Source organism: Poecile atricapillus, chromosome 35 (assembly GCF_030490865.1).
Source record: "Poecile atricapillus isolate bPoeAtr1 chromosome 35, bPoeAtr1.hap1, whole genome shotgun sequence".
Taxonomy (NCBI): Eukaryota; Metazoa; Chordata; class Aves; order Passeriformes; family Paridae; genus Poecile; species Poecile atricapillus.
This window is the reverse complement of record NC_081283.1, coordinates 1,684,017-1,697,762: the sequence shown is the minus strand read 5'-3', so window position 1 is coordinate 1,697,762 and position 13,746 is coordinate 1,684,017. Positions and strand designations below refer to the sequence as shown.

General features: G+C 65.7%; 1 protein-coding gene across 1 annotated transcript in view; it reads left to right on the top strand.

The window, feature by feature from the left end:
- KMT2D (lysine methyltransferase 2D) overlaps window positions 1-13,746 on the top strand; it is a 30,353-nt gene that overhangs the window by 9,258 nt on the left and 7,349 nt on the right. The window contains 36 exon segments of the mRNA XM_058861094.1: window positions 5-42; window positions 495-569; window positions 869-972; window positions 1,097-1,268; window positions 1,547-1,579; window positions 1,582-1,630; window positions 1,742-1,896; window positions 1,899-1,955; window positions 1,958-1,984; window positions 2,312-2,385; window positions 2,463-2,517; window positions 2,654-2,725; window positions 2,728-2,768; window positions 2,770-2,932; window positions 2,935-3,093; window positions 3,096-3,189; window positions 3,191-3,366; window positions 3,369-3,452; window positions 3,455-3,637; window positions 3,640-3,759; window positions 3,762-4,124; window positions 4,127-4,243; window positions 4,246-4,319; window positions 4,481-4,654; window positions 5,430-5,578; window positions 5,792-7,863; window positions 7,954-8,077; window positions 8,167-8,254; window positions 8,401-8,464; window positions 8,577-8,809; window positions 9,404-12,520; window positions 12,602-12,745; window positions 12,818-12,982; window positions 13,068-13,224; window positions 13,309-13,390; window positions 13,485-13,660. Of these exon segments, the coding sequence (XP_058717077.1) occupies window positions 5-42; window positions 495-569; window positions 869-972; window positions 1,097-1,268; window positions 1,547-1,579; window positions 1,582-1,630; window positions 1,742-1,896; window positions 1,899-1,955; window positions 1,958-1,984; window positions 2,312-2,385; window positions 2,463-2,517; window positions 2,654-2,725; window positions 2,728-2,768; window positions 2,770-2,932; window positions 2,935-3,093; window positions 3,096-3,189; window positions 3,191-3,366; window positions 3,369-3,452; window positions 3,455-3,637; window positions 3,640-3,759; window positions 3,762-4,124; window positions 4,127-4,243; window positions 4,246-4,319; window positions 4,481-4,654; window positions 5,430-5,578; window positions 5,792-7,863; window positions 7,954-8,077; window positions 8,167-8,254; window positions 8,401-8,464; window positions 8,577-8,809; window positions 9,404-12,520; window positions 12,602-12,745; window positions 12,818-12,982; window positions 13,068-13,224; window positions 13,309-13,390; window positions 13,485-13,660 (9,230 nt within the window).

Here is a 13,746-nt window from a genome sequence, read left to right as displayed (position 1 = left end):
TGAGTACCCCAGACAGGAGGGAGACCCCCACCCATCCCCGAGGTGAGTGTGACCAGGACTGGGTCTGCAATCCAAACCTGGCTGCTGTCCAGGGTGGGTTTTTGGGGTTAGTGGGGGGTTGTTGTGGGTCCCTAATGTGGTTGGAGTCCCTGGGCTTGGCTGGGGGACCCCTGGGCTTGTTGGGGGTTGTCCCTGGGGTTGTTGCGGGTCCCTGTGTTTGCTGGAAGTTGTTGGGGTCCCCAGGGTAGCTGGAGGTGGCTGAGGGGTTGGTTGTACAAGGTCCCTGAGGTTGCTGGGGGTTTTGGGGATATTGAAGGTTGCTGGGGGTTTTGGGGGATATTGAAGGTTGCTGGGGACTCCCATTGTGAGCAGCTGCTGTGGACACCGAGGCTCGCTGGAGAATGGGGGGCTGCCATTGCCATTGAGGGGTGGAGGAGGGCCCTGGGGGTCGGCGGGTTCTGACCCTGCTCACTGAGTCCTGGGGTACCGTGCAGGGGATGACAGCACTGACGGCAGCGCCGCCGCTCCCGATGACGATGGCAAGGACGACGCGAAGGGCGAGGACCTGGGTGAGGCCCGGGGACCCCGATGGGACCCCCAACAGCCGAGTCCTCCACGGGGCATAGGGCGCCCACAACCCTCGAGACGGAACTCTATGGTTGAGGGGTGCGCTCTAGGCAGGGCTGAACTCTATGGTTCCCCGCCCTGTCAGTCCCGTGATGCCGGTGACCATAGAGTGGCGCCTAGAGCGCCCCCGCGTGGCGTGGCGTCCCTGGAGGACCGAGGGGCTCCTGTCCCTTGTTGGGTGATGGGGGCTGCCCCGTGGGGGTCCCCAGCCCTGAGAGCGCTTCCTGATTCTTCCTCACAGGGGCTGACGAGCCGAAGGATTCCCCAGACCGCGGGGACACTGAGAAACCAGCCACCCCGGGCGAGGGAGCGCTAAGCTCCGACCTCGACAAGATCCCACGGAAGGTGAGCCCATCTGCGCCCCCTCTTCTGCCAAAGCAATGCTACTCCCAGGACCGTGACCCCGAGGTTTCTCCGCTTCCCATCCATGTGGTATTTGCACCCAGCTCCTGCTTTTGCCCCTGCAGAGCTGCCCAAGATGGAGAGCAAAGATGTGCAGCAGCTTTTCAAGGATGTGCTGGGTTCAGCGGAGCGTGGGGAGCAGCCCCTCAACTGCGTGGCCGCGGGGATGGAGGCCGGGCAGGACCCCAGCCGAGCACAGCGGCCGTTCCTGCAAGGAGACCTCCAGCTCTCGGGGCAGGGTGGGTGGAACTGGCTGAGCCCCCTTCATCCAGGAGGTTCCTGGAGTGTGATGAAGCCCCAGGGAAGCCAAACTCATAGGGCTGTCCTGCTTGGAGAGCAGTGCTGCCTGTGGTATCGAAGAGCCCAGGCTCCTGTGTTTTCCCTGTTGCTCCAGGGGTGAACATGAGAAGCATTTTGGGGGTTGTGCTGTTGAGGGGTGCTGTTGTTTGACCCCCCGGGGCAGGTGCAGGCTTGTGCCCCAGCTTTGCTTTCCCTGCAACCCATCTTTCCCTCACAGGGAGCGTTTCCCTGGGCTCACTCTCCGGATCCGTCTCCTGGACTCGTACTCGGGGGTCTGCCAGTCGCCATTCCTTGATAACAGGTACTTGGAGAAGCTGGGGGTCCCCTCCTTGGAGGAATTGAACTGCAGGGTGTTGTGGGACCCACTCTTCCCTCAACAACCTAACGATCTGTGACGCTCCTTTCCACTCAGGGAGCGGAGTGGCTTCTTCAGCCCAGACCACTGCGAGCCCGAGAGCCCCTGGGCCAGCAGCTCAGCCGCCACCACCCCCTCAACCCCCACAACACCCACAACAGAGGGCGAGGGTGATGGGCTGTCCTACAACCAGCGCAGTTTGCAGCGCTGGGAGAGGATGAGGAGCTGGGTGAGCTCTCCACCATCTCCCCTGTCCTCTACGCCAACATGAACTTCCCAACCTCAAGCAGGATTATCCAGGTAGGGCTCTGGGGGGGCTGCAGCTGCCCCCTTGGGGTGAGGTTGGGGGTATGGGTGGAGGGTCCTGTACTTGTTGTTTGGGACAAGAACATGGCTGTTGACACCCATAACTGTCCAGGTTGGAGTGCCCTGGTCCCTTTTTCAGGGGAGATCCGGCTGTTCTGGTACTGAGGTGTTCTCTACAGTGAGCAGGGGATCTCAGCTCTTTATCTCCTGGGACAGGGCAGTCCCTTCACGTGAGGGGGGACCCACCAAGGCTAGAGTGGGCTCGTCAGGTCCGGGCTAATGTTGCTTTTCTCCCTTTATCTGCTCGTACTGGACTCCCAGACTGGTCGAGCCGCTGCAAACAGATCATGAAGCTCTGGAGGAAAGTCCCTGCCACGGACAAAGCCCCATATTTGGTGAGTGCTGGGAGGTCAGTGGGGTGGGGGCCGGGGCGCCGGGGGCTGCAAGTCAGCTGGCTTCGTGTCTTTGTTAGCAAAAGGCCAAAGATAACCGGGCGGCTCATCGCATCAACAAGGTGCAGAAGGTACGTGAGGCGCGGGGAGGTGCCCGGCGGCCCCGGCCCAGCCCTGGGGGACATGGTGTGCCCACCCCAGCCCGTGCCCAAGCCACGGGGAGAGCAGGAGGGCTCCCACAGCACTCACGGCCTGGCTCTCTCTGCAGCAGCCGAGAGCCAGATCAACAAGCAGACCAAAGGGGAGGGACTGCGCAAGCCTGAGAGGCCCTCGCTGCACCTGCGATCCCGGTGCCTCCAGGGGCACAGCCCGTCTACATCAGCAGCCCCCCCCGCCACCGGCGAGGGCTTCCTGAAGCCCCCAGCGGGTGCCGGAGGGGGACCGGAGTCTCCCAGCGAGCTCTTCCTCAAGCTCCCGCCCCAGTCCCCTGCCCAAGTGCCTTCGCACGATCCCTACGGCGCGGCCCCCGCCTACGCGCTGGAGCCCCGCTTCCCTCGCCCCTGGGCCAGAGCCCCACGTCGGGTGCTGCCTTCCAGCCCTTCCCTGGCCAGCCCCAGCCCCTCACAGCCCCCCGTGCACCCCCTGACTTCCACCCCACCCCACCTGGCACCCCCCGGCACCAGCCTGGCACCCCTGACCCCTTCCTGAAGCCCGGTGCCCTTCCTTGGACAACCTCTCGGTGCCAGGGAGCCCTGGGGCGCGGCCCCCTGAGGCCCTGCTCTCTCCCCTGCCTTTTGGGAGCAGAAGAAGGGTCTGAGGTGAAGAAGGAGGATGGGGGAAGCCTGGGGGTCTGCTCACCCGGCTACGCTTCTGCCATGGGCTACGGGGACTCCCCAGGTGCCCCGCACCTCTCGGCTGCGGAGCTGAAGGCGGCTGACGTCTTCAAAGCCCCCATGACCCCACGGGTCTCTCAGGTAGAGCCGCAGAGCCGGGGCTGGGGCACCGGCCCCCCGACCCCCATCCCCTGGCCCCCTCGCCCCCTGGCCACCCTGATCTCTACCGTCAGTCACCCTACCTGGACCCTACTCACAGCCCCCGCTGACACCCCGGCTGCAGCCCTCCGAGGCCTGCTGCGCCCTCCCGCCCCGCTCCCTGCCCTCCGAACCCTTCTCCCGCATTCCCGCCAGCCCCCAGTCCCAATCCAGCTCCCAGTCCCCTCTGACCCCCCGCCCTCTTTCCAACGAAGCCTTCTGCCAGTCCCCGTCACCCCTCGCTTCCAATCCCCGGATCCCTACTCCCAGCCGCCCTCCCGGCCGCAGTCCCGGGACCCCTTCACCCCCCTGCACAAGCCCCCCCGTCCACAGATGCCGGAGCCGGGTTCAAGTCAGTGGGGGCGGCCGGTGGAGGATTCGGGGGCGCCCCGGCAGGTGACCCCCATGCCAAGGCACCGGCTGGGCCACAGCCGCCCTTCGCCCGCTCGCCTGGTGCCAGCGTGTTCCCGGGGAGCCAGCCCCCCATGCGCTTCACCTTCCCCCCGGCCGTCTCGGAGCCGCTCAAGGGCTCCCCATCCCACCAGCCCCATGGGATCAACAGCCATTATGGCTCTGGGAAGCCCCAGAGCTCGGCCTACGCCTCGTCCCCCAGCTTCCACCAGGCCAGCAGCCCGCTGGGCCCTGGCACTGCGCCCCCGACTCGTTACAGCCTCTCGCCCCTGCGGCCCCCATCGGTGCTGCCGCCGCAGCCCTCGGCCCCCCGCAGCAGCAGGACCCTTCTGGAACCTTCCTGCCCCGCACTGCGCTGGGACTGACGGCCGACAAGAGGGAGGAGGTGGCTGCGGGGCTCTCAGCACCCCCAAACCGGGAGCTGCAGAGCTGCCTGGTGGCCAGGACGGGGCTCTCGGCACCATGAGCCAGTCGGAGCTGGAGAAGCAGCGGCAGGTGAGGTCTCTCCAGGATCTGGCTGTGTCCATTCAGGTTTGGGAGGGAATGAAAGGGAAAAACTGGGACTGTGGAGGCATCGATGACTGCTCCATACGTGGTTTGTTTTGCTGGTTTTGGTCTTGTTGCCACTCTCGGTTCTAACACTGAATTCTTCTCAGCGCCAGCGGCTCCGGGAGCTGCTTATCCGCCAGCAGATCCAGCGGAACAGCCTTCGGCAGGAAAAGGAGAGCGCGGCTGCCGCCGCCTCCTCCTCGCCAGCCGGCTGGGCCCCAGAGGCCGGCGGGCAGAGCTTCGAGCTGAGCCGGGGCATGGCCCCGTACCAGCCAGCACAGGTGGGAGAGCTGGGGCATGGTGTGCATGGGGGGATGTGGGTGATGGGGATGTGGGTGATGGAGTGGCATGGTGTACATGGGAAGGGATGCAGCTGATGGGGATGTGGGTAATGGAGGGGATGTGGGTGATGGAGGGGCATGGTGTGCATGGGAAGGGATGTAGGTGATGGGGATGTGGGTGATGGAGGGGCACAGTGTGCACAGGAGGGGTTGTGGGTGATGGAGGGTACGGTGTGCATGGAGGGGATGTGGGTGATGGGGATGGTGTACATGGGAAGGGATGTGAGTGATGGAGGGGCACAGTGGGCACACAGGGGATGTGGGTGATGGAGGGGCATGGTGTGCATGGGAAGGGATGTAGGTGATGGGGATGTGGGTGATGGAGTGGCATGGTGTACATGGGAAGGGATGCAACTGATGGGGATGTGGGTAATGGAGGGGATGTGGGTGATGGAGGGGCATGGTGTGCATGGAGGGGATGTGAGTGATGGGGATGTGGGTGATGGAGGGGATGTGGGTGATGGAGTGGCACAGTGGGCACACGGGATATGGGTGATGGAGGGACACAGTGTCCACAGGAGGGGTTGTGAGTGATGGGGATGTGGGTGATGGAGGGGATGTGGGTGATGGAGTGGCACAGTGGGCCCACAGGGGATATGGGTGATGGAGGGACACGGTGTCCACAGGAGGGGTTGTGGGTGATGGAGGGACACGGTGTGCATGGGGGGATGTGGGTGATGGAGAGGTGACTCTCTCTTTGCCTTCCTTCTTCCAGGACAAGGCTCTTCTCGGGACTCTGGCCACGGCAGCCGGCGCTGGGAAGCTGCCGGGCTCCGTCATGGTGCAGGCAGCATTTGCGCAGGACGAGCGGCTCTCCCGGCCCCCGCCGGCGGCCACTCCAGCCATGCTGGACATCAGCGGGCGGTGGGTGCCCCCTGACAGGGTGGTGGGCTCAGCATGCGCGGGTGGGAGCCAGCAGATACCACCCTGGGAGCAGGGGTACCCCCAGCTCGTGGGCATCACTCTGGAGGAAGGGGATGGCTTTGGGTTTTTGGGTGCTCGGCGCAGTCTGGGGGGGATGGGATGTAGCACGCTGGGGCTGTACCGAGCTGGTGCCAACATCACGGTGTCTTCCAGGGCGGCAGTGGGGCCCCCCCAGGCCTTCTACCCCCGTGGGGTCTTTCCATCGCCATCCCCGCAGCAGCAGCAGCACCTCTGGCAGCAGCAGCAGCAACAAGCGGCCGTGGCAGCCCTGCGGCTCCCTGTCACCTCCCGCTTCGCCCCCCCGGCCGCTGGGACCCCCATGGGCAGCCTGGGCACCCGCCTGCCCACCCCTGCCGAGGCCGTGCCCCCCTCAGCAGCTGCCCTGGGCGCTCCCTTCATCGAGCTGCGACACAATGTGCAGAAGGGACCTGGGGGGGTCGTGGGGTCTCCCTTTGTCCCCCAGGCACCCCGGCCTCGCTTCTTCCTTCCTGGGGAGGAGGGCACCCCCCAGGCCCTGTGCACTCCCGTCATGCCCATGCAGGCGCTGCCATCCCAGAAGGTTCCGGCACCGCTGCCGCCCGCGTCCCCGCAGGGAGCCGAGATGGGCAACAGCCACCAGCAGCCCCACGCCAAGGCAGCACCGCCGCTGCCGGCCCCCAGCCTGGAGCTGCAGCAGCACATCCCCCCGCGCCCGCTGTCCTCCGGTGCCACCCTCCGCCCCGAGGCTCCCAAGGATGGCCCCGCTCCAGACCCTGCGCCGGCCCCAGGGAAGAGCCACCTGGGCCTGGAGGGAGGACGGCTGCCCTGCGAGGTGCCCGTGGAGCCTGACTTGGATGACGACTTCGGCTCCCACAAGGACTTGGAAGATGACGATGATTTGGCCAACCTTAGCCTGGATCCAGATGTGGCCAAAGGGGACGATGACTTGGACAACTTGGACAGTTTGGAGACAGCAGACCCCCACCTTGATGACCTGCTGAATGGCGACGAGTTCGACCTGCTGGCTTACACTGATCCCGAGCTGGACACGGGTGACAAGAAGGACATCTTCAACGAGCACCTGCGCCTGGTCGAGTCAGCCAACGAGAAGGCTGAACGTGAGGCCCAGCTCAAGACAGAACCACCGGCGCCCACCTTGAAGCTCTCTGACCCTGGGGACAGCAAAGATGTGACCCCATCTGCGGAGGATCAGGAGGTGCCCAAGGAAGGGCTGGTGTCTGGGATGGGTTTGGGACTCTCTGCCTGCCCCACGGGCACTGTGCTGGCCCCCGACCCGACTTTCAAGGCACAGGGTGTGGAGGCGAAGGCCGGCTCGCTGCCCACTGATGTCAAGCCCAAGCTGGAGGACGGCTGCCTGAAGACCTCACCCTGCCAGTTCACCACCGCTGGTCCCGAGCGCCTCCCGGTGCCGGTCAAGTCAGAAGCACTGCAGGGCACAGATAAAATCTCTGCCTCCCTGGGGCTGAGCGTCAAACCTGGCCAGACCCTCCTGAGCTCCAGCACCGGCCCCACTCGCCTCAGCCTGACTCAGTTCTCCAACAGTGGCCACACTGGTGTTCCCGTGCTGGAGAAGGACCCCTACACTGGCCCTGGTCGTGGGCTGTCAACTGCCCAGCTGGGTGGCCAGAGCAACCCTTTGCTGGAGAAGTTTGAGCTGGACAGCGGAGCCTTGGGGCTGGGCAGTGCCCGGCACTCGCCGGCGGATGACTTGGACAAGATGGAGAGCTCGTTGGTGGCCAGCGAGCTGCCGCTGCTCATCGAGGACCTCCTGGAGCATGAAAAGAAGGAGCTGCAGAAGAAGCAACAGATGTCGGCCCACCTGCCCCGTGGCACCCCCCACCTCCCAGCCCCAGGGCACCCCATGCTGCACACAGGGGCATCTGGGCAGCCTCCCGAGGGGCAGCCACCCCGTCTGGGCACCCCACAGACTCCCCTCCAGCTGGGGCTGGTGGCCCGGCCACCGCTGCTGCCACCGCAGCCCCCCCGGCTCAATGCACCCCAGCAGGGCCCGGCTCTGGCCTCCCACATGGGCATGGGCTCTGGGCAGCCCCATGTGCTGTCATCCCCCCACGGGGTGCAGGTGGCCCTGGGGCAGCCACAGCAGACCCAGCAGCAGGTGCTGGTGCAGAAGCCGATGGCCGGGGTGCAGCCCCCCTCCCTGGGCCTGAAGCCCCCCCAGCTCGTCATGCAACAGCAGTTGGCCAACAGCTTCTTCCCGGACACAGGTAGGGGCTGTGGGTGATTGTTCTGGGAGCACAGAGCCCTTTTGGGTGGGGGGCAGAGGGCTGAACATGCTGTGGTCTCTGTCCCAGCAGACCTGGACAAGTTTGCGGCCGAGGACATCATGGACCCCATTGCCAAGGCCAAGATGGTGGCGCTGAAGGGCATCAAGAAGGTGATGGCTCAGGGCAGCATCGGGGTGGCCCCAGGCATGAACAGGTAACAGACACGGGGATCTGGGTGGCACAGGGCTTGGCAGGCAGCTTTGGCTCTGGCTCATACCCCATCTCTGTGTGTGTCCCCCAAAGGCAACAGGTTTCCCTGCTGGCCCAGCGGCTCTCGGGGGGCCCGGCTGTCTCGGAGATGCAGAACCACTTACTTGCAGGGAGCGGGCAGGTGAGTGGGGTATCCAGAGGGCCTTCAGGTGTCTCTTGGGGCTGCCAGGCCAGAACTGGTGGTTTATGGCTCTCTGAGAGGGTGGGAGCTGTGGGGAGAGGACAGAAATCCACAGCACGTGTCCTGACCGCTCCCTTTTCTGCCAGGAGCGGAGCACAGACCCGACCCAGGCTCGCCCCAACCCACCCACCTTTGCACAGGGCGTCATCAGTGAGTACTGACACGGCAGGGCCGGGCTGGTGCGGGACAGGGGTCACCCTGCCCCTGGGGTCTCTGTGTACCCGGGGTCCCCACTGATCTGAGCCCACTCCCCATCCCACAGACGAGGCCGACCAGCGGCAGTACGAGGAGTGGCTGTTCCACACGCAGCAGCTGCTGCAGATGCAGCTGAAGGTGCTGGAGGAGCAGATCGGGGCGCACCGCAAGTCCCGCAAGGCGCTGTGTGCCAAGCAGCGCACGGCCAAGAAAGCCGGGCGGGAGTTCCCCGAGGCTGATGCCGAGAAGCTGAAGCTGGTGACGGAGCAGCAGAGCAAGATCCAGAAGCAGCTGGACCAGGTAGGACCCTGCATGTGGGTGCAAATGGGATGTCCCCAGTGCTAATGCGTCACTGTTCCCAGTGCCAGCCTCACTTTCCCAACTAACACTGTCCATCCCCAGTGCAGACGTGCTGTCCTCAGAGCAACGGTGCCATTTCTGGCTCTACTGCCCTCTGTCCCCAGCACTAATGCTGTGGCAGTCCTGCTGTTAATTCCCTGCTGTTCCTGGTGCTAGCACTGCCATTCCCAGTTCTGATGTCTCACTATTCCTGGTGCTAATGCTGTGCTGTTCCCAGCACTAATGCCTTGCTGTCTGCAGCACTGATGCTCCACTGTCCCCAGCATTTATCCTGTGCTGTTCCTAGTGCTGATGCCTTACTGTCCCTGCAGGAAAGCTGTGCCATTTCCAGTGGTGGTGATGTGCCATTTCTAGCACTGTTGTGCCAGTCCTGATGCTAATGCTCCCCTGTCCTGGTCACTAAAGCTGTGCCAATCTCAGTGCTGATTCCACCATCCCCAGTGCTAAGGCTGTGTTGTCCCCCTGTCCCTAATGGACATTCCTGGAATTAAAACCCTGCCATTCCTGGCACTGACACCCCTCTGTCCCCATCAGGTGCGGAAGCAGCAGAAGGAACACACCAACCTCATGGCTGAGTATCGCAACAAGCAGCAGCAGCACCAGCACCAGGCCTCGGCCGTGATGGCCCTGAGCCCCTCGCAGAGCCCCCGCCTCATGTCCAAGCTCCCGGGGCAGCTCCTCTCGGCACACGGTGTGCAGCAGCCCGGGGGAGCCCTGGTGGGAGCGCAGGGCCTCGGGCAGCAGCCGGGGCAGCCTGGGGGGCTGCGCCTGCCCCAGAGCGGTGTGTCCATGGCTGTGCAGCAGGGCCTGTCCTTCATGGGGCAGCAGCCCGTGGGGAACGCCCCAGGACCTGGCTCCTCCGGCACCTTCTTCAGCGGGAACCCTGCTCTGCGTGGGCTGGCCGCCGACAGCCGCCTGATGCAGGAGCGGCAGCTCCAGAGGATGCAGCTGGCACAGAAACTGCAGCAGCAGAACATGCTGGGACAGGTGTCACTGCAGCAGCAGCCAGGTGTGATGGGACAGGCGGCAATGCAACAGCCAGGTGTGATGGGACAGGTGTCGCTGCAGCAGCCAGGTGTGATGGGACAAGCCACCATGCAGCAACAGGGCGTGATGGGACAAACATCAATGCAGCAGCCGGGTGTGATGGGACAGGCAGCCATGCAGCAATCAGGTGTGATGGGACAGGCATCCATGCAGCAATCAGGTGTAATGGGACAGACGTCACTGCAGCAATCAGGTGTCATGGCACAAGCATCAATGCAGCAGCAGGGCGTGATGGGTCAAACCTCCATGCAGCAGCCAGGTGTGATGGCACAGGCATCGCTGCAGCAGCCAGGTGTGATGGCACAGGCATCCATGCAGCAGCCAGGCGTGATGGGACAGACGCCGATGCAGCAGCAGGGTGTGATGGGTCAGGCGTCCATGCAGCAGCCGGGTGTGATGGGACAGAGCTCGATGCAGCCACAGAGCATCATGGCCCAGACGTCCATGCAGCAGCCAGGTGTGATGGGACAAGCTTCAATGCAACAGGCAGGTGTGCTGGCCCAGACATCACTGCAGCAGCCAGGCATGATGGGCCAGGCATCCATGCAGCAGCCAGGTGTGCTGGGCCAGGCCCCAGTGCAGCCAACAGCTGTGCCAGGGCAGCCTGGCTTGCTGGGGCAGCAGCAGCAGCAGCAGCCCACAGCCCCACAGCCCGGCACAGGGGCTCAGCCCATGGTGCCGAAGCAGCCGGGGCTGCTGGGCAGCCAGCAGAGCCTCCTAGTGCAGCAGCTCTCGCCCCAGCAGCAGCCAGGTGTGCTGGGCCATGCACCGGGGCTGCAGCACCAGCCTGTGCTGGGCCACCCCCCACCCCAGCGCCAGGTCGTCCTGGCCCCCCACCAGCAGCGGGTGCTGGGCTCGCCCCAGCTGACACCGCAGACTCCGGGGATGCTGAGCCACCGGCTCGTGCTCTCCCAGCAGCTGGGGCAGTCTCGGGCGCTGTTGGCCCCGCAGCAGCAGCAGCAGCAGCAGCAGAACTCAGCGGCTGCCCAGCCAGGTCTCCTGGGGCTGGGCCAGGGACAGCCCTCGATCCAGCACTTTCCGCAGCACGGGGCGGGGGGCCAGGCCCCCTCTGTGCTGCACCTGAGTCAGGGAATGCAGCCGGCCCCGGCGGTCCTGGCTGCCAAGGACCAGCCCACAGGGATGGACGGCAGCGCCCTGCACGCTGAGGGCAGCGAGAGCGGGGGGCAGCTGCACGGGGAGCAGCAGGGAGCCCTCAACCCCCCGGGGCTGGGGGGCCCGGAGACCCCGGCCTCCAAGCACCAGGCTGAGCTGGGGCAGGGCCAGCAGCTCCTCTTAACCTCCCCACAGCCAGGTGTCCTGCGGGCAGCCCCCGGGCAGCCGGGTGCCCTGCTCGCCCCGCCGCTGCAGAGCCCTGGGGCTGTTCACCCGGAGCTGTCCCAGCAGCACGGGGAAACGGCCGGGGTGGCGGAGCAACCGCTGGGCTGTGGGACAGGCCCAGCTCAGGCCATGGTGCCGGCACCGCGGCCCCCAGAGCAGCCAGGCAAGGGGGTGGCAGGGGCCCTGCCAGGGCAGCCACAGCCCCCGCGGCTCCAGAGCCCCGTTCAGCACAAGGTAGGGCCGGCACCGGGCACGGCCGCTCTCCCCCCGGCTCTCCTGGGGCAGGTGCCGGGGCCGGTGATGGGCCAGATCCGGGCGCAGCTCCAGGGTGTCCTGGCCAAGAACCCGCAGCTGCGGCATCTGACGCCGCAGCAGCAGCAGCAGCTCCAGGCCCTCCTGGTGCAGCGGCACCAGCAGAGCCTGCTGCAGCAGAACCAGGCGCTACGGACCCCGAGCCCATTCCCCGGGCAGGCCCCGGACTACAGCTTGCCTGCTGCCCGCCAGCCCCCTCGTCCCATGGGGTCTCTTTTCCAGCCCCGGCCCGGTGCCCCAGCAGAGGCGCAGAGCAGCTCTGCCACCGAGCTGGGGCGGGCACTGCCAGGGCAGCCCCCCCAGCAGCCCCTGGCTGAGCTGGTTCAGGCAGCTCTGGCTGCCCGTGGCCCCCAGCCCGGACTCATTCGCCTCCCCACGCCACCAGCCCCCTCGCCCCTGGGCTGTGCCCCCCAGCACCTGGCCAGCCCTGAGCAGAACCCCCAAGAGCCAAAGAAGACGTCACCGGGAATCCCGGCCTTGGCCCCCAGCCCGGCGGCACCCACGGAGCCAGGGCTGACTCCTACGCCGAGCGGTGCCCTCCCTGACCCAGCACATGGCCCCTGGGACCCTGAGGCGCCCGGGGTGGACCCAGCTGACCCTGGTGAGACCCACATCAACGGGGCTGCGCCAGAGGGGGCCCCTGCGGCAGGCGAAGCTCCCCAGGTTTTGGTGAAGCAGGAGCCGAAGGAAGAGGCAGCGGCAGCGGCACAGTGTGAGGTGGATGGAGATGAGACAGCAAAACTGGACGCCAATGGGGACCCTGGGGACAGCCAGGCCAACAGCCTGCTGGCCCCAGGTGGGCGCTCCGAGGCTGGGCACCTGCTGCTGCAGAAGCTACTGCGGGCCAAGAACGTGCAGCTGTCAGCGCAGAGCCCAGGCGAGCTCAACGGGCACTTGGAGAACCGGAGCACTGGGACAGAGCCACGGCCGCAGTCACTGCTGCTGGGCCGGGAGGTGAGCAGGATGGGCTGGGCTGGGGGTGTGATGGGTGAGGGGCTGTGCTGGCACAACTCACGCCCCCTGTTCCCTCCCCAGGACCCCTCCATTGCCAGGAAGCCGGCACCCACCAAGCCTAAGCGGGTGCAGAAAGGCAACGAGCGCATCCCAGCGTCCCGCAAGAAGCTGCGGAAGGACGAGGGGCTGCGTCCTGGTGAGGCCCTCATGAAGCAGCTGAAGCAGGTATGGCCGTGGGCTGGGGTGTGGCAGAGGGCTTCCTTTTCCCCTGTCCCCTCCTCACCACTGTGTCCCCAGGAGCTGTCGCTGCTGCCGCTGACGGAGCCGACCATCATGGCCAACTTCAGCCTGTTCGCGCCCTTCGGCAGCAGCCCTATCAACGGGAAGAGCCAGCTGCGGGGCGCCTTCGGCAGTGCTGTGCTCGACAGCGTCCCTGACTACTACTCCCAGCTGCTCACCAAGGTGAGAGGGGCGTTGTTCCCTGCTGTCCCCATTATCCGGGGGTCCTGGACCATCCTGCTGTTCTCACCCCACCGTCTTCCCCCAGAACAACCTCAGCAACCCACCCACGCCACCCTCCTCGCTGCCCCCCACACCCCCTCCCTCCGTGCAGCAGAAGATGGTGAACGGTGTCACGGCCCCCGAGGAGCTGGGGGAGCAGCCCAAGGACGCCGACCCAGCCCGTGAGCCCCACGGCCAGAAAGGTGAGCCTGGCTGGCACAGGGGTGGCACAGAATCCCTGCTGCCACCTGTCACTCCCCCCCATGACACCCATCGCTTCTCTGGAGATGCACCAGCTGTGGAGGTGAAGAGCCTGGACCTGCTGGCAGCACTGCCCACCCCTCCTCACAACCAGACCGAGGATGTGAGGTGAGACCCCCGTTGTGGTGACCCCCACAAGTGATGTCAGCCCCTCCATGGGTGACACCAGGCCCTGTGGTCCCTGACACCTCCACCCCCACAGGATGGAGAGTGACGATGAGAGCGACTCCCCCGACAGCATCGTCCCTGCTTCATCCCCCGAGAGCGTCCTGGGCGAGGAGCTGCTCCGCTTCCCACTTCTCAGCGAGGCCAAGCCAGAGCTGGAGGAGCGTGTGCTGTCCCCCATCATCCCCATCATCCCCCGGGCCAGTATCCCAGGTGGGATGGGCTGGGGGGTGTGTGGGTCAGGGCAGGAGTGGTCTGGGGTCATATGGACTGGGCAGGAGGGAGTCTGGGATGTGCAA